Genomic DNA, 20,659 nt, shown 5'->3' with positions numbered 1-20,659 from the left:
CTTAGAATAGATCATCATTTTTATGTTCATACTCTTTATAAGATACAGAAATAAGGCCCTTCTTGATTGGAAATGGTAATACAGTAGACCTTGAACAACACAGGTTTGAACTGCTCAGGTCCACTTATTTGTGGATTTTTTTCAATATTATGTGCTACAGTACTACACCATCCATGATTGGTTGAATCTACAGATGCAGAATTGCAGATACTTGACTGTCAAGTAATACACCAGTTTTCAACTGTGCAGAGGCACAGTTAACTCCCTCATTGTTGAAGGGTCAACTGTATTTGGTTTTGCCTTTTTTGAAAAGTTACTGTTAAAATTACTATTATTACCTTATAAGGTAATACTTTAACATTTTTATTTAACATTATTTATCTTCAGTAGAACTAAGTTAATGAGATCTTTGGCTTAATTGTTGAACAGAAACACAGAAGAGCAGAATAGGGAAATGGAAAGGAAAGAAATAGAAAAGAAAACACATGCTGGGGAATAGAACATGTTACCAACATCTCTATCACATAATAGTGGCATGTTGGCAATATTTGCTTAGCTCTTTGTTACTAAGAAGAATTTTTCATTTAAAAAAATAGGAAAAAACTCAAGAGGCTGCATATGTTTTTAAAAAAAGAAGTATTTTTGTTTGATTTTTTTTTTTTTTTTTTTTTTTTTTTTTTGTGGTACGTGGTCCTCTCACTGTTGTGACCTCTCCTGGTGCAGAGCACAGGCTCCAGACGCGCAGGCTCAGCGGCCATGGCTCACGGGCCTAGCCGCTCCGCGGCATGTGGGATCTTCCTGGACCGGGGCACGAACCCGTGTCCCCTGCATCGGCAGGCGGACTGTCAACCACTGCGCCATCAGGGAAGCCCTATTTGATTTTTGAAAGGAATAATAATACATTTGAACATTTATTTTCCCGTTACAAGGTACTAAGTATAATATGCATCATGTCATTTAATTCTCAAACACCCCAGTGAAGAGGATGTTATTATTTCCATTTTGCAAATGGGAAAATAATCTCGTGGAGGTTAAATGGTTAGTCTTAAATTACACAGGTAGTGAGTGGCAAATATAGGACTCTCCCTCAGAAACCCCATTTTCTTTCTACTTTGCGGTAAATGCTACAATTAGAAAAATAAGAACAGTGGACATTAAACTCCATTAAACAAATACAGCAATAATAAAACTATACTTATTGAGTAGTCTGGGCTGTAACAAGAAAGACAAGTAAAGGTGAAAGATAAAAGAGAGGAGGAAAGGCCAAAGAACAGGAAAAACAGCACAGCATAGTGGCAAAGAATACAGGCTCTGGACTTAAACTGTGTAGGCTTGAATTTGAACTCTGCCACTTACTAACTTTGTAGTCAATTACTTACCTTCTCCGTGTTTTGTATCCTTTTCTATAAAGTGAAGGTAATAGTAACTTACAGGTTGAGGATAAAAGGTAAAGCGCTTGGTTTTGTGTTAAAACCTGTTTACTTCATTTTATGGAGTTCCCTTTTTTTTTAATAATTGTGAAATACAACATCCTACAAAAAAGTGCATCAAACATACGTATATTGAATAATTATAAAGCAAATGGCCATGTAACCACAATCAAGTTAAAGAAATAGAATACTGCCATTACCATATAAGGTCCCTTCCTATCTTTCCCTAAAACAACCTCCTATTTTCCCCCTTAGGGCAGATTTCTCAGTCTCAGGACATTTTTGGCTAGGTAATTCTTTGTTGTAGGAAGCTAACCTGTGCATAGTAGGATCTTTAGCAGCATCCCTAGTCTCTACCCACTGGGTGCTAATAGCACTTCCCTCAGTTGCAACAACCAACTGGGTGAGACCAAATTCCTTACTATACCACTCTACAACTCTCTACCTGCTTGTGTGGCGAGTAAACTGTAAGGGTACAAACAGAGAGCTCCACTGTAGAAATCTTGGTAACAAATGATGGTAGTCAGAGTCTGGATATATTTGAAAGAAAGCCAACAAGATTTCCTAATGGATTGAATGTAGACTGAGAAAAAGAAGTTCTGAGTGATTTCAAGAATTTTAGCTTGAGCAGCTAGAAGGATGGAAATACCATTAACTGAAATCAGGAAAACAGTGCATGGGGTAGCTTTTCAGGAAAAAGTCAAAAGTTCAGTTCAGGTTTCACTTGTCTATTATATCCAAGTAAAGATGTTAAGTTGGATATATACATATACCAAATCATTATGTTGTGCATCTAAAACTAGCATAATGTTATATGTCAATTATATCTCAATTTTTAGAAAGATGTTAAGTCGGTAGTTGGATATGCAAGTCTGAAATTTTAGGAGAGAAGTTCTGGCTAGAAATATAATGTGAAATTTGTCATTATCTAGATCAGTAGAACTTTCTACAATGATGGAAATGTTTTATACCTACACTGTGCAATATGGTAGCCACTAGCCACATGTGGCTAGAGTGACTCGGGTACTGAATTTTTTAAAATTTAATTTTAATTCATATAAATTTAAGTAATCACTTGTGACTAGTGGCTACTGTATTGTATAACACAAGTGACGATATTAAAACCATGAGATTGGATAACATTATCTAAAAATTGAGGTAAATAGAGAAGAGTACAAAGACTGACCCTTGAGACTACAGTTTTTTTATTTAAATAAATGTATTTATTTTTGGCTGTGTTGGGCCTCCGCTGCTGCATGCGGGCCCTCTCTAGTTGCGGCGAGCAGGGGCCACCCCTCGCTGCGGTGCACAGGCTTCTCATTGCGGTGGCCTCTCCCACTGCAGAGCACAGGCTCTAGGCGTGCAGGCCTCAGCAGTTGTGGCACGCAGGCTCAGCAGTTGTGGCTCGCAGGGTCCAGAGCGCAGTCCCAGCAGTTGTGGCGCACGGGCTCAGCCGCTCCGTGGAATGTGGGATCCTCCCAGGCCAGGGATCGAACCCATGTCCCTTGCATTGGCAGGTGGATTCCTTAACCACTGTGCCACCCAGGGAAGCCCAAGACTCTACAATTTTTTTTTTTTTTTTTTTTTTTTTGCGGTACGCGGGCCTCTCACTGTTGTGGCCTCTCCCGTTGCGGAGCACAGGCTCCGGATGCGCAGGCTCAGCAGCCATGGCTCATGGGCCCAGCCACTCTGCGGCACATGGGATCCTCCCAGACAGGGGCACGAACCCGCGCCCCCTACATTGGCAGGTGGACTCTCAACCACTGCGCCACCAGGGAAGCCCCGAGACTACAGTTTTAAGAAGTCTGGAGACAAGGAGCAAACAGTGAGCAAAGGAGGCAGAAAAGGAGGAGGGACCAGAGAGATATAGAAAAAACCTGAAGCCCTGTTGAATCAGTTTATTAAGGAAGAGAGTGATTCCTTGTGGCAAATATTTCTGATAAGGCAAGCAAGTTAAAGACTGAGAAATTGAGTTTACCAATATGGAGGGCATTGATCTAATAAGAGTAGGTTTTGTGTAGTGATGGGGAAGATAGTCTGATTAGCATGGGTTTAAGAAAGAGTGGGAGGATCTTATCTATTTTATGCTTTCTATTTGTCCTACCTCTTTTACAATTTTTTCTCCTTTCTTACCTTTCTTTAGGTCATATATTTTTTAACATTCTCCTTTCTCCCTCTCCTAGATTATAAGTTATATATTGTTTTCTATTATGTTAGTAGTTACCTTTAAAATTACACCATACATCACATCAAAGTGTAATGTTGATCTGGACAATACAAGGGCTTTAGAACACTTTAATTCCAAGAACTTCACTTGATCTTTTCCCCCTTTGGTCTGGAATTTTAATTTTTTTTCCCAACTCTGTAACATATTGTTTATTGATTCTGCTTGAATTCATTAAACTTCTTGAATCTGCAGATCATTATCTTTTATGAATTCTCGAAAATCCTAAACCATTATCTCTTCAGTATTACCTCTACTATCTCCTCTCTTTCCGGTTCACCAATTACATGCATGTTAGACCTAACCTCTCTTCCACATTTTCTGCCTTTTTTTTTCTCTCTTTGCCACGTTCTAGATAACTTCTTCTGATTTATCTTCTAGTACATTAATTTTCTCTTCAATTTCTTTAAGAAAGGTTGCTAATTTTATTTATTTAGTATTATTTATAGATTTATTTGTTTTTAAGGTACCATTGGCTTATAAAATTGTTCATTATATTTCTACTTCTGTATACCCTGCAGTGTGCTCACCACCAAAAATTTACTTTCCATCCATCACCATACAGTTGATCCCCTTTACCCTTCTCTCTGCCCCTTTCCCTCTGATAACCACTACTCTATTCTCAGTATCCATGTATTTGTTTTTGTTTAGTTTGTTCATTTAATTTGTTTTGTTTTTTATATTCCACATATAAGTGAAATCACACAGTATTTATTTCTCTGACTTATTTCACTTAACATAATATCCTCAAGGTTCATCCATGTTGTCATAAATGGCAAGGTTTCATCTTTTTTTATGGCTGAGTACTGTTTCATTGTATGTATATGCCACCTTCTTTATCCATTCATTCATTGTTGGGCACTTAGGTTGTTTCTGTACTTTGGAAATATTTCTTGCACTATTGCAAGTAGTGCCATGATGAACATAAGAGTGCATATATCTTTTTGAATTAGTGTTTCTTTGGATAAACACCAAGAAATGGGATGGCTGGATCATATGGTACTTCCATTCTTAATTTTTTGGGGAATCTCCATACTGTTTTCCATAGTGGCTACACCAGTTTACATTCCCACCTACAGTGTGTAAGTGTTCCCTTGTATCTACATCCTCACCAACACGTGTTATTTCTTGCCTTTTTGATAATAACCATTCTAATGGGTGTGAGGTGATATCTTATTGTGGTTTTGATCCCTAATAATCCCTAATAATTGATGATGTTGAACATCTTTTCATGTGCCTGTTGGCCACCCATATGTCTTCTTTGGGAAATGTCTGTTTATCTCCTCTGCCCATTTTAAAAATTGGGTTGTTTGGTTTTTTTGTTGTTGAGTTGTAAGAGTTCTTTATATATTTTGGATATTAACTCCTTATTGGATATATGGTTTACAGATACCTTCTGCAACTTGGTAGGTTGTCTTTTCATTTTGCTATTGGTTTCTTTTGCTGTGCAGAAGCTTTTTAGTTTGATGTAGTCCCATTTGTTTCCCTTGCCTGAGGGGACATATCTAGTAAGATATTGCTAAGACTGATGTCAAAGAGCCTACTGCCTATGTTTTCTTCTAGAATTTTTATGGTTTCAGGTCTTACATTCAAGTCTAATCAGTTTTGACTTGATTTTTGTGTGTGGTGTGAAATAGTGGCATAGTTTCTTTTTTTTTTTTAATGGTTGTCCAGTTTCCCAACACCATTTATTGAAGAGACTATCCTTTCTCCATCATATATTCTTTGCTTCTTTGTTGTATATTGTCCATGAAAGTGTGGGTTTATTTCCAGGCTCTCAATTCTGTTCCATTGATCTATATCTTTTTCTGCCAAAACCATCTGTTTTGATTACTGTAACTTTGTAGTATAGTTTGAAATCAGGGAGTGTGATAGCTCCAGCTTTGTTCTTTTTTTCTTAGGGTTGCTTTGGCTATTGGGAGTCTTTTGTGGTTCTATATACTTTTTAGATTTTTTTTTTTTTGCTATTATATTTCTGTGAAAATTGTGCTTGGGATTTTGATAGGGATGGCATTGAATCTGTAGGTTGCCTTAGGTATTATGAACATTTTCTTTCTTTCTTTCTTTCTTTCTCTCTTTCTTTCTCTTTCTTTCTCTCTTTCTCTCTTTCTTTCTCACTTTCTTTCTTTCTCTCTTTCTTTCTCTCTTTCTTTCTCTCTTTCTTTCTTTCGCAGTATGCGGGTCTCTCACTGTTGTGGGCTCTCCCATTGCGGAGCACAGGCTCCAGACGCACAGGCTCATCAGCCATGGCTCACGGGCCTAGCTGCTCCGCGGCATGTGGGATCTTCCCCGACCGGGGCATGAACCCGTGTCCCCTGCATCGGCAGGCGGACCCTCAGCCACTGTGCCACCAGGAAAGCCCTATGAACATTTTACTAATATTAATTCTTTGAATTTATGAGCACAGAATATCTTTCCAGTTACTTGTGTCTTTAAATTTATTTCTAGGTATTTTATTCTTTCTGTTGCAATTGTAAAGGTGATTATTTTCTTTTTTTTTATAAATTTATTTATTTATTTATGGCTGAGTTGGATCTTTGTTGCTCCACGTGGGCTTTCTCTAGTTGTGGCGAGTGGGGGTTACTCTTTGTTGTGGTGTGCGGACTTCTCATTGTGGTGGCTTCTCTTGTTGTGGAGCATGGGCTCTAGGTGCTCAGGCTTCAGTAGCTGTGGCTTGTGGGCTTAGTTGCTCTGCAGCATGTGGGATCTTCCCAGACTGGGGCTCAAACCTGTGTCTGCTGAATTGGCAGGCGATCCTTAACCACTGTGCCACCAGGGAAGCCCCCAATTATTTTCTTAATCTCTCTTTCTGATAGTTCATTGTTAGTGTATGGAAACACAACAGACTTCTGTGTATTAATTTTGTATCTGCATCTTTACCAAATTTATTGATGAGTTCTAGTAGTTTTTTGGTGGTGTCCTTAGGATTTTCTATGCATAGTATCATATCATCTGCAGACTATTAAATTTTACTTCTTCCTTTCCAATTTGGATTCCTTTTATTTCTTTATTTTATTTCTTTTATTCCTTTTATTTCTTTTTCTTGCCTAATTGCTCTGTCTAGGACTTTTTTTTTTTTTTAGAGGAGGGGGAAAGCACAAGGGCCGCAACCAACCAGGCCCCCTGGCCCACTCCCCACACCAAGGGTGGCAGAGGACCCGGGTACGGACGTGTTCAGCAGCACACACATGCTGCTGCTGCCCTCCAGCCCCAAGTTCCCCCCAGGAAAGGGATCCGTGGGACCGCCCTCCAATGCCCCCGCCATCTGCACTTGCCTCTCCCCTTTCCCCATCCCAGCCTGTGCGCTGGACCCATGGCAGGGTGTGGAAGAGACGTAGTGCACCAAGGCGGGAAGTGCTACAAGGGGCGCCCCCCTTCCCTCTCGCCACTTCCTCTGGCGGAATGTTGCCTTTCGACCTAAGACCCCTGGCCTAGGTGGAACAGGCGCATCCCCCAACCGACCAATGCAGGCCAGTTCGGGGACATGCGTGCAAGACCCACCACTGTTCCCATCATGTGGACAGGAGTGGTGAGGATGGACTGAGGATGCTTCCTGCTGAGGTGGGGGGAGCATCCAGAGAGGTAGCAAGGAGATGGATGGATGCCGTCTTTTAATACTATGTTGAATAAGAGTGTTGAGAGGGGGCATTCTTGTCTTGTTCCTGATTTAGGAGGATAGGTTTCAGTTTTTCACCATTGAGTATGTGTAGCTGCTGGGTTTGTCACATATGACCTTTACTATGTTGAGGTACATTCTTTCTATACCCACTTTATTGAGAGTTTTTATCATAAATGGGTGTTGAATCTTGTCAGATACTTTTTCTGCATCCATTGATAAGGTCATATGGTTTTTATCCTTTATTTTGTTAATGTGGTGTATCACATTGATTGATTTGCAGATAATGAACCATCCTTGCATGCCTGGAATAAATCCCACCTGATCATGGCATATAATCTTTTTACTGTATTGTTGTATTCAGTTTGCTAATATTTTGTTGAGGGTTTTTGTATCTATGATCATCAGAGATATTGGGCTATAATTTTTCTTTTTTTATGTTGCCTCTGTCTGATTTTGGTGTCAGGGTGATGTTAGCCTCATAAAATGAGTTGGGAAACATTTCCTCCTCTTCGGTATTTTGGAAGAGTTTGAGAAGGATAGGCATTAAATCTTCTTTGAATGTTTGATGGAATTCACCTGTGAAGCTGTCTGGTCCCAGACTATTGTTTTTTGGAAGCTTTTTTGAGTACTATTTCGATCTCTGTACTAGTGATTGGTTTATCCAGATTTTCTATTTCTTTGTGATTCAGTCTTGGAAGATTGTATGATTCTGAGAATTGGTCCCTTTCTTCTAGGTTGTCCAATTTGTTGGTGTATGACTGTTCATAATCTCTTATAATCCTTTTTGTTTCTGTGGTATCTGTTGTTATTTCTCCTCTTTCATTTGTAGTTTTATTTATCAGCATTTTTTCCTTACTATGTCTAGCTAAACGTTTGTTTATTTTATCTTTTCAAAGAACCAGCTCTTAGTTTCATTGATCTTTTTTATTGCCTTTTTAGTCTATTTCACTTACTTCCACTCTGATCAATATTATTTCCCTCCTTCTACTGACTTTGGGTTTTATTCTCTTTTTTCTAGTTTTTTTAGGTGAAAGATAAAGTATTTCAGATTTTTCTTGTTTCTTAAGGTAGTTCTGTATTGTAAACTTCCCTCTTAGTACCACTTTTGTTGCATCCTGAAGATTTTGACTTGATGTATTTTCATTATCATTTATATTCAGGTAATTTTTGATTTCTCTTTTGACTTCTTCTTTGACCCAATAGTTGTTCTGTAGCATGTTGTTTAGTCTCCATATATTTTCCAGCTTTCTGTTTGTAGTTGATTTCTAGTTTCATTTCATGGTGACTGGAAAATATGCTTGATATAATTTCAGTCTTGCTAAATTTATTGAGACTTATTTTGTTTCCCAACATATGGTGTATCATTTGAGAAAGTTTCATGTGCACTTGAGAAGAATGTGTATTCTGCATTTGGATGGAATGTTCTGTACAAATCTATCAAATCCACCTGGTTTAACGTTTCATTTAAGGCCACTGTTTCTCAGTTGACTTCCTGTCTGAATGATCTATCCTTTGATGTAAGTGAGGTGTTAAAAGTCCCCCACTATTATTGTGTTGCTCTCAATTTCTCCCTTTAGGTCTGTTAATAATTGTTTTATATGTTTTGGTGTTCCTATGTTAGGTGCATGTATATTAGTAACTGTGATGTCTTTTTCTAATTTAATTTAATTTTTTATTGAAGTATAGCACAGGGAACTATACTCAGTATTTTGTAATAACCTATAAGGGAACAGAATCTGAAGAAGAATATATGTTTGTGTGTATGTGTGTGTGTGTGTGTGTACACACACACACACGTACGTATAACTGAATCACTTCGCTGTAATGTCTTCTTGATGAATTATCCCATACAGCCACTTTGTGTCTTTGAATTGGTGAATTCAGTCCATTTACAATTAGGTGATTATTGATAGATGAAGACAGTATCACCATTTTATCTTTTGTTTTCTGGTTACTCTACATCTCCATTTCTTTTTTCTTGTGTTTCCATCTACCGTTTTGGTTTGGTGTTTTTCTATGATGTTTTTCTCAGTTTCCTCTTTTTTTATGTGTCATGTCTTTGCTCTGGATTTATGTACTGTGGTTTCCATTGGGTTTGTATAAAATTGTCATACATAAAATAGTCCTTTTTCTGCTGGTAGCATCTTTTTTAAAAATTTATTTCATTATCTATTTATTTACTTATTTATTTTTGACTGCACTGGGTCTTTGTTGCTGGGCGCAGGCTTCCTCTAGTTACAGCGAGCGGGGGCTACTCTTCGTTGCGGTGCACGGGCTTCTCCTTGTGGTAGCTTCTCTTGTTGTGGAGCATGGGCTCTAGGCACATGGGCTTCAGTAGTTGTGGCTCGCAGGCTCTAGAGTGCAGGCTCAGTAGTTGTGGCACATGGGCTTAGTTGTTCTGAGGCAAGTGGGATCTTCCCAGACCAGGGATTGAACCCATGTCCCCTGCATTGGCAGGTGGATTCTTAACCACTGCTCCACCAGGGAAGTCCCTGCTGATAGCATCTTAGCTGCATTTACCTATATGGATTCTGTCCTTTTTCTCTTCCCCTTTTGTGTTTTTGTTGTCTCAAACTATCCCTTTTTATATTGTGCGTTTGTTACCAAATTGAAATTTTTTTCTACTCCCTCCCTTTAACCTTTACACTATAATAAAGTGTTTACAAACCTATTCTAATAAAGAGTTGCAATTTTCTGATTTCATCTATTTATTACCTTACTCAAAATGCTGTGTACTTTTGCCTTTTAGTTTCTGGTAGAACAGCTCCTTTCAACATTTCTTATAAGGCAGGTCTAGTGTTGATGAACTCCCTCAGCTTTTGTTTATCTGAGGAAGTCTTTATTTCTACTTCATATCTGAATGATAACTTCGCTGGATAGGGTATTCTTGGGTGAAAGTTTTTATCTTTCATGGTATTTTGAGAATATCATCCCACTCCCTCCTGGCCTGTAGAGTTTCTGGTGAGAAATCTGCTGACAGTAAAATGGGGGTTCCTTTGTAGGTTATCATCCTTTTTCCCCTGGCTGCCCTTAAAATTTTTTCTTTGTATTGACTTTTTTTTTTTTTTTTAAGGTAGCTCCCAGCCTCTGATGGGTGTGATCAGGTGTCAAGGTGATGGGCTGGGGGACAGGGCTCTGAGGAGGCTTTTTTTGTTTTTTGTTTTTTTTAAATATTGATATATGTCATGAATTTTAAAATTTATTTATTTAGTTATTTATGGCTGTGTTGGGTCTTCGTTTCTGTGCGAGGGCTTTCTCTAGTTGTGGCAAGCGGGGGCCACTCTTCATCGCGGTGTGCGGGCCTCTCACTATCGCAGCCTCTCTTGTTGCGGAGCACAGGCTCCAGATGTGCAGGCTCAGTAGTTGTGGCTCACGGGCCCAGTTGCTCCGCGGCATGTGGGATCTTCCCAGACCAGGGCTCGAACCCGTGTCCCCTGCATTGGCAGGCAGATTCTCAACCACTGTGCCACCAGGGAAGCCCCGTATTGACTTTTGATGATTTTAATATAATGTGTCTCGGAGAAGGTCTTTTTGCATTGAGATAATTAGGTGTTCTCTTAGCTTCATAGATTTGTATATCCAATTCCTTCCCCAGGTTTGGGAAGTTCTCAGCTATTATTTCTTTAAGTAAACTCTGTTCCCTTCTCTCTTCTGGGATACCCACTACCCTAATGTTGCCCTTCCTAAAAGAATCAGATAGCTCTTGTAGAATTTCCTCATTAAAAAAAAATATTTTATTTCTCTTTGCTCTTGTATCATTTCTAGATTTCTGTCTTCAAGCTTGCTAATTCTCTCTTCCATTTGGTCTGCTCTATTTCCAGTGCTTTCTAATTCATTCTTCATCTCATTTATTGAATTCTTCAGCTCTAGAATTTCCGTTTAGGTCTTTTTTAGTTTCAATCTCTTTCTTACTTCTGTTCATTCCTGAGCTCATTGAAACTGCTTTCTACAAGAAAACTTGCAGCTTGTCGAGTGTCTTCATAACAGCTATTTTGAATTCTCTATCAATTTAGATCACAATATTGCATGACTTTATGTTTGGTTTCTGGAGAATTGTCATTTTCTTTTTGTAGCGCACTGTTACTGTGGTTCATGGTGCCTATTGAGCTGTTTCTCCGCAGGCACATTTGAGCTGTTTCTGCACAGGCACATTTTTTTTTCTTTTACATTTTTGCTTGATTATAACGGGTTAAACAGATTAGAAATTGAGGCCTTTCTTTTGCTTTCCAGTAGGTGGTGCTATAGCACAATCTTTTGGTTTTTCTTACCTGAGCCAACTCTGGTTCTATTTGAGCCCTTACTCTCCATCCTCCATCACCTCTGTTAGTGGCATTACCCTGGGCCCTCATTATTGCTTCTTGTGCCTCCAGGGTTGTTGGTGCCTTGCTTCTGCTACTGTCACTGGCATCACCAGCCAGGACGGTGGACTCTTCGCATCCAGGATCTCCTGAGTCACAGACTCTGACACTGCAGGGGGAGGGAGACGAAAGGGAAGAAGAGCCAGGATTGCATGGGCACCTTTGCTGTTTTCAGTGTTGTAAGGTTCTACGTCTCCACCTCTGTGGCCATGGGGGCTGTTGAGGCAGGAGTCATGTGCCCCACCTCCCCTGCTGCTACCCAGTACTCTGGGGCTGCAGTCTCAGCTGCTGCAGCCAGAGGGGTAGGATTACAGGCACTGCCTTTGCTCTTCCCATGGTTTCTCCCTCCCTCAGTTACCCCTCCTCTTTGTGTTCCAGTCCACTCACTTGTAGATGTACAGATGTGTGGGATTCTCCAGCATCCTAGTATGTTGGGCAGAGGCACCTTTGTTGTGTTGTGTATGTTTTACTGGTTTACTGGTTGAAGGGGAAAGATAAAGGTAGCTTCTTATTCTACCATGTTGCCAATGCCCTCGCTTCAACTTTAAAATGCATCCATTGAGTTTTAAATTTTGGTTATTACATTTTGTGTTACTACTTATTTTCTTTTTTATTATTTAGGCCTAAACATTCATTCTGGTCCTTTTCAAATATGCTGTTACTTTTTGAAAATGTCCACTTTTTCCTTTATTTGTTTAAACATAGGAAGCATAATTGTTTTATAATCTTATTCTGATATCCCTATAGTTGAAGCCTTTGTGGATCTGTTTCTGCTGTTTCTTCTGGTCCTCACTAATGGTACTTTGTTTCTTTATATGCTAGGTTATTTTTGACTGTGTACTGTTCATTGTTCTTGAAAGATTGTTAGCAGGTCCTTTTTGAGGCCTAGGATCAATCTTTTCTGTATCCTCATAGAAAAGATTTACATTTGCTTTGGCCAATTGCCTATAAGCTCTACCAAGAATGTAACCTGAAATTATATTCACAGCTTTAAGTGTTCTTTGATCACCTTGCAAATCCACATGAGGTGCAGTTTGTGGTATATAATATTTCCCTCAAGCACACACACACACACACACATACAGGCTGTAGTCAGTGTCAGGAAAACTTGTTTGTTATTCCTTTGTGAGGGAGTGAGGTACTTTTACTTCGTGTTAACTCCTAATCTGATGGTAAAGTTCTTTGTAGTCCCAGCTGTATGGGAAGTAGGGAGAGGAGATGATTTCTTACTACAATCGTTCCTTACTTTGGGTGAATCTTGGGTTTTGTCTTCTATTTTCTTAGTACTTCACAAGGTCTTGAAAACCTCAGCCCAGTTTCTCCTGGCACAGCAAATACCCTCAGAGCAGAAGCAACTTCTTTGAGCTACTTACTTTCTAGGTTCCTTAAATTCACCCGCAAATGGCCTGCTTTTCCTTACTAAAAGGTGCTTTTCAAAAATTTTTTAAAAATATTGTATCCAGGGCTTCCCTGGTGGCGCAGTGGTTGAGAGTCCGCCTGCCGATGCAGGGGACGCGGGTTCGTGCCCCGGTCTGGGAAGATCCCACATGCCGCGGAGTGGCTGGGCCCGTGAGCCATGGCCGCTGAGCCTGCGTGTCCGGAGCCTGTGTTCCGCAATGGGAGAGGCCACAACAGTGAGCGGCCCACGTACCGCAAAAAAAAAAAAAAAAAAAATTGTATCCAACCAGCTGTATAAAAAAATAAATTAAATTAAGTTTTAAAAAATAACAACAACAAAAAGATTGTAAAGGGCTTCAAGAGGTCATATTGTCCATCACCCTACCTCAGCTGTGCTGTACATACTGTAACAGTATTAGAAATTTAAGATGACCTCCTTTATACCTGACCAACCTCTTAATTTTTTTTAACACACTGACTCCTATTTTCAATTGATGTTTAATTTGTATTATATTCACTACTTTTTAATTTTTCTCTCTTATTGGTTTAGGAAACTAAAAAAATCTTCACAAACACAGCTATTTTATTATGTTAAAAGTTTTAATGTTTTGATTTCCAACTGTCATCAGCAAAGTTTTAATATATTTCGCAGACAAAATAAATAAATAAATAAAATAAAATAAAATGAACCTATGAGATCTCTGATTAAAAAAAATAATAAAAATATTTTATCCAGTATTTTTAGTTGTTTTCTGCAGGAAAATGAGTCCAAGTAGCCTAATGTATTTTATTACTGGAAATGGATTGCCCTGCTTCTTTTTTACTAAGCTGAAAAATAAGCAGTAACTCCATTTCAACTTAACAAGTTTCTGATAATATAAATATTTTAGGCATGTAGCTCATTAAGATATCTTCAGCAAATTCCTGTGTTTTTTTCAATTTCTTATGCATGCAAATATATTACCTATTAATAGTAAAATATTTTTAAAATTAAACTTTAAATTGTTTCTCTTTTCTGATTTATTATAGGACTGACTTCTTCAGTGCTTAGAGTCTGAGAAAAATGGCAAATATGGATAGTGATTCTAGCCATCTTCTCATCCCTGAGGTAGATAATGAAATAAATCCTGGACCTATGAATATCCAGTTTGATTCATCAGATATAAGATCCAAAAGGTAAGTGTTTAAAATAAAATATTTATTTTATAATTAAGGTTTTTAATTATTAATATAGAACTAACTATAACCAAATATATATAACTTTGATTATAAAATATCCAATTTCTTACAGGATCTGTATGTTTGTATGTGGTAGAGAATAAATATAAATACTCTTTTCTCACTTATATCTGACTTTTTAGACTAAACTCCACTTGTCTGTCATGGGTGGTTGGGAAGTTTTATGAAGTAAGATGCATATAACTCATTTAACAAATATGTACTGATTATCTGATTTGTGCAAGGTAATATGCGAGGTGCTGGGGATAGAACAGTAAAAGTAATACGTAATCCTTACCTTCATTGAGCTTAAATTCCAGCAGATAGTTTAAGATAATTAGAGTTTAAAATTTATTTCATTGCGTACCTGGAAAACCCAGAAGAATCCACTGAAAAATTATTATAAATAATAAGACAATTCAGTAACGTGGTTGTTTACAAAACAGGCAAAAATAAATAGCATTCTGATGAGAAAATATAATGAAGAAAAAGATAAAATACATAGGAATAGCCTTAAGGATGTGCAAAATCTATATGAGAGAAACTTTAAAATACTACTGAGAAACCTAAAATAGCATGTAGAGTATTTCTTCAAATCTGAGATGCTGATTATAAGTTATGCTGCTTTTTTTTTCTTTTTAAACTATTTATTTATTTATTTATTTATTATTTATTTGGTTTCGCCACACCTTTGTTGCGGCAGGTGGGCTCCTTAGTTGTGGCATGCAGACTCTTAGTTGCGGCATGCATGTGGGATCTAGTTCCATGACCAGGGATCGAACCTGGGCCCCCTGCATTGGGAGCGCAGAGTCTTAACCACTGCGCCACGAGGGAAGTCCATGTTGTTGTTGTTGTTGTTGTTGTTAATATAATACTAACATAAACTGCTACCCATACCTCTGATGCAACAATTTCTTTGCACTTAGAATTTTATTTTGATGTTTACTAGAAGAACTCTTGTAATTATAAAAATTAAAACATAAACAAAATATATCAGTTAAGATATTACAAATCTGATTCTTCGCATATAGAGTCTGATTCTTCTGAATCACTTTTTGACTTGCAGTCATCAAAATCAGTGTTTTTTTCCTGCCCACCCAAAATTGTCCTTAGTATCACTGAGAACATTGATAGTGTGACATTTCTTGAAAGAATTTTCTTCCTAGTCACTGACTCTTTTTAGTTTTGATGCTTGCACTTTCCTGATCTTACCAGAAGGTGTCACAGAAAGCTTTCTAAACACTGTGGCTCACATTTCTTCCTTAAATGGTCCCTAAATGGTTTGATGACTAAAACGATCACAGGTGACAGTTACCTGTTGTGCCACCAGAAATAATTACTTTCATGGCTGCCACCTGGCTGACAGTGATTAAAAGATGTCCTGGATTATGAGATGCATCCATATTTTAGAAATGATTAAATGTGCATATTAGAATTAATAAGATAAGACATGTAACAAAAAGGCATATACTGGTCTCAGTAGGGAAGACTCTAAAATAGAATGTCATGCTCTTTAAATTTTAATCCATAAAATTAATGTGATCTGCCCCTCACCAAGAAAACATGCCAGCAACCAATTCCAAAGTTTACATGGCCCAACAATTTCATTTCTAAGCATTAATTTGCAATGTCAAATAATATATGTACAAGGTTGTTTAATGCACTATTTTTTATAATAGCAAAAGATTGAAAACAACTAAAATGTCTTATAGGACTGGATAAATAAATTATGGCACATTGATACAATGGAATATTTTTCACCCATTGAAAAGAAGGAAGTGGCTTTATTACATATCAAAATGGAACAAGTCTTCAACTTATTTTGTTAAATGAAAAAAGTGAAGTGCAGAGCAGTGTATATAGTATACTACCATTTGGGTAAAAACAACATCAACAAGTTATATATTATGCAAATATGTATAAATGACTCTGGGGGAATAAATAGGAAACTGTAAGAGTGGTTGCCTCCTCAGAAGGAAACTGAGTGCTTGAGGTGGGATGTGTGGCAGATTACTATTCGGTAAATGCCCAACTATTCAACAACCCCACCTCTTTGCCAGCAGAAGCCTAACTGTGTTAAGGGTCGAAGTAGTTTCCAATCCAGGAGATGAAGGAGGATTGGTTTAAGCTAGTCTAGATAATCCCATTTCCATTTTCCAGATACTTAATTTTGTAGTCTTTTTTGCAGCTAGAACAGTGTGAAATTTATTACATGAGAAATTTATCTTTGTCATTTAATGTGGCCATCAGAGAAGATAATGAAATGAATCTTGTAATTTTCACTTATATGTTCCAATATCAGTGAATACAAGGACAAATGAATGCTGATTAAATGCTCAGGATTTTCTTGAAAACTCTAAGTTCTATGATAAATAATTGACCACTGTGACAACAGAACATAGGTCATTAAAGTGTATTCCACTGCAGTAGGTTGGCAGGAGTTCAAACAGTTCTCTGAGAATTTGTTTAACCGTGTAGGTTAAATGGAAATATATTTTCTATAATGAAACTTGTCAAAATAAGAGGGAATCAACTATTTTCAATCGGGATAACTATCTAGGTAAGCATGTTTTAAGGAAGGCAAATATTTATAGGGGTTTAGCAGTATTGAATGCTAATTTGCTTGTGAAATAATTTCAGAAACTTATTTGATGAGGAAAAAACAGGAGTACCTTAAAACACTGTTATTTCACTTTATATACATAAATCTCAGACACAGTGAGGGAAAAGTGTCTTCAATTAGAAGAACCAACTTAGACAACTATTTCCAAAACTTCAGTCATTTTAGTGTCACCTTTGACTTTGGTGATATCCCAGTACCACCTGTGTAATATTATAATTTAATATTTTTTTAAATTTATTAACTTTGAAAAATTAGGGTTAATTTAACCTCATCTTCATGTATTCGTGAAATGATGAAGTATTGTTTATACTTTTTTCTAATATGCATTGCAGTAAATACCGAGTAGTTAAAATAGCGTTTATCCTTGTGCTACCTAAAATCATCTTACATATAACCACACTTTTGGAAACTGTCTTAGACTGTTAGAATATAAAGAACAACATTTGATACTTTTAGATTGCTTATCCTCAGTTTAGTTTGTGGTTGACTTTATCTTTTCCACTAGGTGGCAGTCAAAATCATGTTTCAGTTCAAATATAAGAATTTTAAGAACTGCTTTGGACTAAAAGATAACGTGCTGGACCTGCTTATCATTTTGTTGGACGTGGGGTCTAATTAGACTTAGGTGGAAGAAGGAGCTTGTCACTGTAGAGGAATGATATATGTCATAATTATTTGGATTATTTGGGGAACTTTTGCAAACTGCACAAATCCACTTTTCCCTCTGCATGCCTCCGCTCCCCTCTCCTCCCCTCCCCTCCCCTATTAGTTTTTTTTACCTGGTTTGGGGTGGAGTGAGGAATGTGGGTGGCAGGACAGGAAGGTTTAGAAATCTGCTATACTGTATTTGATAATATTCCATTGGCAATCACTGGTCTTAGAGATTGTTTTCCTGCTTTTCCCAGACTTCCTGGTAACCAAATATTAGACCTGGTATTCAGGATTGCTTCATGCTTTGCTGCTGCTCTGGGATTATGACCTTTGGGAGTTGACCACTCCAGCCAGCCTGAAACCAAATTGTGAAGTGGTTAATTTGGCTTTGCGCTTCCCTTTTCCATCTTCTCAAACTCTGTTTCCTCTTCCTTTTTTCCCAGGACCTAGGGCTTTCTTACTCCTCTCTATGTGCCCAGTTTTTCTCAGGGAATTCACTCAAAAATTTCCTATAGACAGTACTTTGTAAATTATACTTTTTCTTCCTCCCCTTATTCACTAGTGCTTATCTGTCCTATTCGTGCAGGGCTCTCTTGTCTGTTTAGGTGTTACGATGGCAAACAATCTGATCTGTCAAAGACCTAGTCTATTACTTTTCCATGGCTGTTTGCATTTTAATAAGGAGAATCCTAGAATATAAAAGCCTAACCTAGGGCTTCCCTGGTGGTGCGGTGGTTAAGAATCCGCCTGCCGATGAAGAGGACATGGGTTCGAGCCCTGGTCCGGGAAGATCCCACATGCCGCGCAGCAACTAAGCCTGTGCACCACAACTACTGAGCCTGTGCTCTAGAGACCATGAGCCACAACTACTGAGCCCACACACCACAAGTACTGAAGCCCAAGTGCCTAGAGCCCGACTCTGCAACAAGAGAAGCCACCACAATGAGAAGCCCATGCACCACAATGAAGAGTAGCCCCCCTCTCTGCAGCTAGAGAAAGCCCATGCGCAGCAACGAAGACCCAACGCAGCCAAAATTAAATAAATTTATATAAAATAAATAAATAAATAAAATAAAAGCCTAACCTAAAGGTTAGATTTTTCTAATTGATAACATTTCAAGTACTCTGGTAAGCCAGTGGGGTAGGGGTAGACATTGAAAATAGGCAGTTCTGGGTGCCCTTCAAACATACTAAGCATGCTTATGACCCCTATTTTTTTTTTTAGAGTGTCTACTTGTCTACACATCTGTAAACTGGCCTCTCTCACTTTCATCTGTCAATAATACTGTCACTGAATAGCAGCCTGAATTGATTCTTTTTGGTATTTGTGGTCCTGGGTCGGGGGGCACAAAACAAAGTGAAGAGTTTATCTATTAATGTGCCCTGGACCAATAACAGTGATTATTGAGGCTTGGTGGTTTCATAGTTGAGGATTTATACAGACCTAGAAAAATAGTTTTCCCAGGAGGGTTGGTTTCCAGAGCTGCATAAATTGCATTTTGAGGAACTTGCCATCCATGTTAAATACACAGGGCCAGGGCCCTTAACCATTTATCAGTGCCATGGAGCTGATACCAACTTGCTGATTGTATTACAACTTCCCTCTCCTTCCTCCTTTTCTCCCTACTCTCTTCCCTCTCCTCTTTTCCCTCCCTTTTTAGTCCACTTCTCTAACCTCTCTTCTCCCCACTCTCCACCATTATTTTTCTCCAGTGGAACTCTTTTTGCTAAATGCTTGAAGAGGGCAACCCTGGCCATGGTTTCAGAGATGCTTTAAATGTAACTAAAGGGACTTCCCTGGTGGTGCACTGGTTAAGAATCCTGCCAATGCAGGGGACACGGGTTCGAGCCCTGGTCCGGGAAGATCCCACATGCCGCGGAGCAACTAAGCCCGTGCGCCACAACTACTGAGCCTACGCTCTAGAGCCTGCGTGCCACAACTACTGAAGCCCATGTGCCTAGAGCCCATGCTCTGCAGCGGGAGAGGCCACCACAGTGAGAAGCCAGCGCACCGCAACGAAGAGTAGCCCCCTCTCACCACAACTAGAGAAAGCCTGCGCACAACAATGAAGACCCTATGCAGCCAAGAATAAATTAATTTAAATAAATAAATAAATAAATCTAACTATGGACTTTGTTAGAATGGGATCTTATTTCTAGTCCCATCAGAACCTTTTTATTCTCTCAAGTTCATAGGTTCTTTTACTTCTGTCTCTCTTTCCAGATGTCTTTGTTTGCTTAACTATCCTTTTGTATCCATATCTGCTTGCCTGAGTTGCTTCCATGTCTTTCCTTATTCTCTCTGGTCTGTCTGATTTTGCTGTTTCCTTCGTTGCCTCTAAACTAATGCTTTATTTTCTTCCCTTTCTTCCTCCCTCATTGACATTTGGAAAAGCCTGAAGAAAGAGGGAGCCTAATGAGTTTGACTGGTGCTCATTAGCACCAATCAAGTGTGTTTTGTTGGGAGGAAAGGGTATGAAGAGTTGGGCTAGCATCTTTCTGTGTCTACTCAGTATTATAACATCTCCAAGTATATAGTTGAAAAGGCTTTTAGTGTGTAAACCAAAAAAAATAATAATAATGCAGGGGGCTGCAAATAAGAAGAGTTTATTGGGGGGGGTCTTAAAATTACAATTCGGGAGACACAAATTTGAGTAATCCTGAAAGAGTGTTCTGAGGAAGAGAAAGAGTCAGGGGCTTATGAAGACAAAAAGCCACGAGGTTGTTAAAAATTGCCTGGGAAGGATTGTGATTTATCCTTAAGGAATCACAAGTTGTTTTAGGATAGGGGTCCTACAGGTAGATAGACTGTCACTAGTTATTTTAGGGTAAGGCTCCAATAAGTATCTTGAGTTTCTGGCATATGTTCTGGATGACTTGCTTGTAAGGTCAAAAGGTCACACTCCATCCAGGCTGAGACATGCATAAGTCACAATTCCTTAATGGCTTCCCAGCTCCATTTTAGAGAGCTCTCAGCAATACCAACTCCATTTGGATTTTCCTTTCACAAGTAATTATACTATTACTGCAAAAGCAATGAAACCAATTGCAAGTGTACAATAAGAAAACTGAAACTCCTTTTAACAAACAGACTTAAAATCAAGTATTTTAAAATTATGGAAGTGCATGAAATTTATG

The 20,659-nt window shown here is 38.4% G+C and overlaps 1 protein-coding gene across 4 annotated transcripts in view; it reads left to right on the top strand.

The window, feature by feature from the left end:
- Nucleotides 1-20,659, top strand: part of SLC38A9 (solute carrier family 38 member 9) — a 97,694-nt gene that overhangs the window by 8,407 nt on the left and 68,628 nt on the right. For 3 of the 4 annotated variants that reach the window (XR_014015500.1, XM_081230585.1, XM_081230584.1), the window contains exon 2: nt 14,059-14,205. Coding sequence is in view for 2 of the 4 variants with exons in the window: in XM_081230585.1 (XP_081086711.1) it covers nt 14,093-14,205 (113 nt within the window). In the remaining 2 variants the exon portion in view is untranslated. Of the gene's footprint in view, nt 1-14,058; nt 14,206-20,659 lie in introns of those variants that run through there. The other variant, XM_081230586.1, reaches the window with a different exon arrangement.

Source organism: Mesoplodon bidens (assembly GCF_964165515.1).
Source record: "Mesoplodon bidens genome assembly, chromosome: 4".
NCBI lineage: Eukaryota > Metazoa > Chordata > Mammalia > Artiodactyla > Ziphiidae > Mesoplodon > Mesoplodon bidens.
The sequence above is the reverse complement of the archived record's forward strand: the minus strand, read 5'-3'. Positions and strand labels throughout refer to the sequence as shown.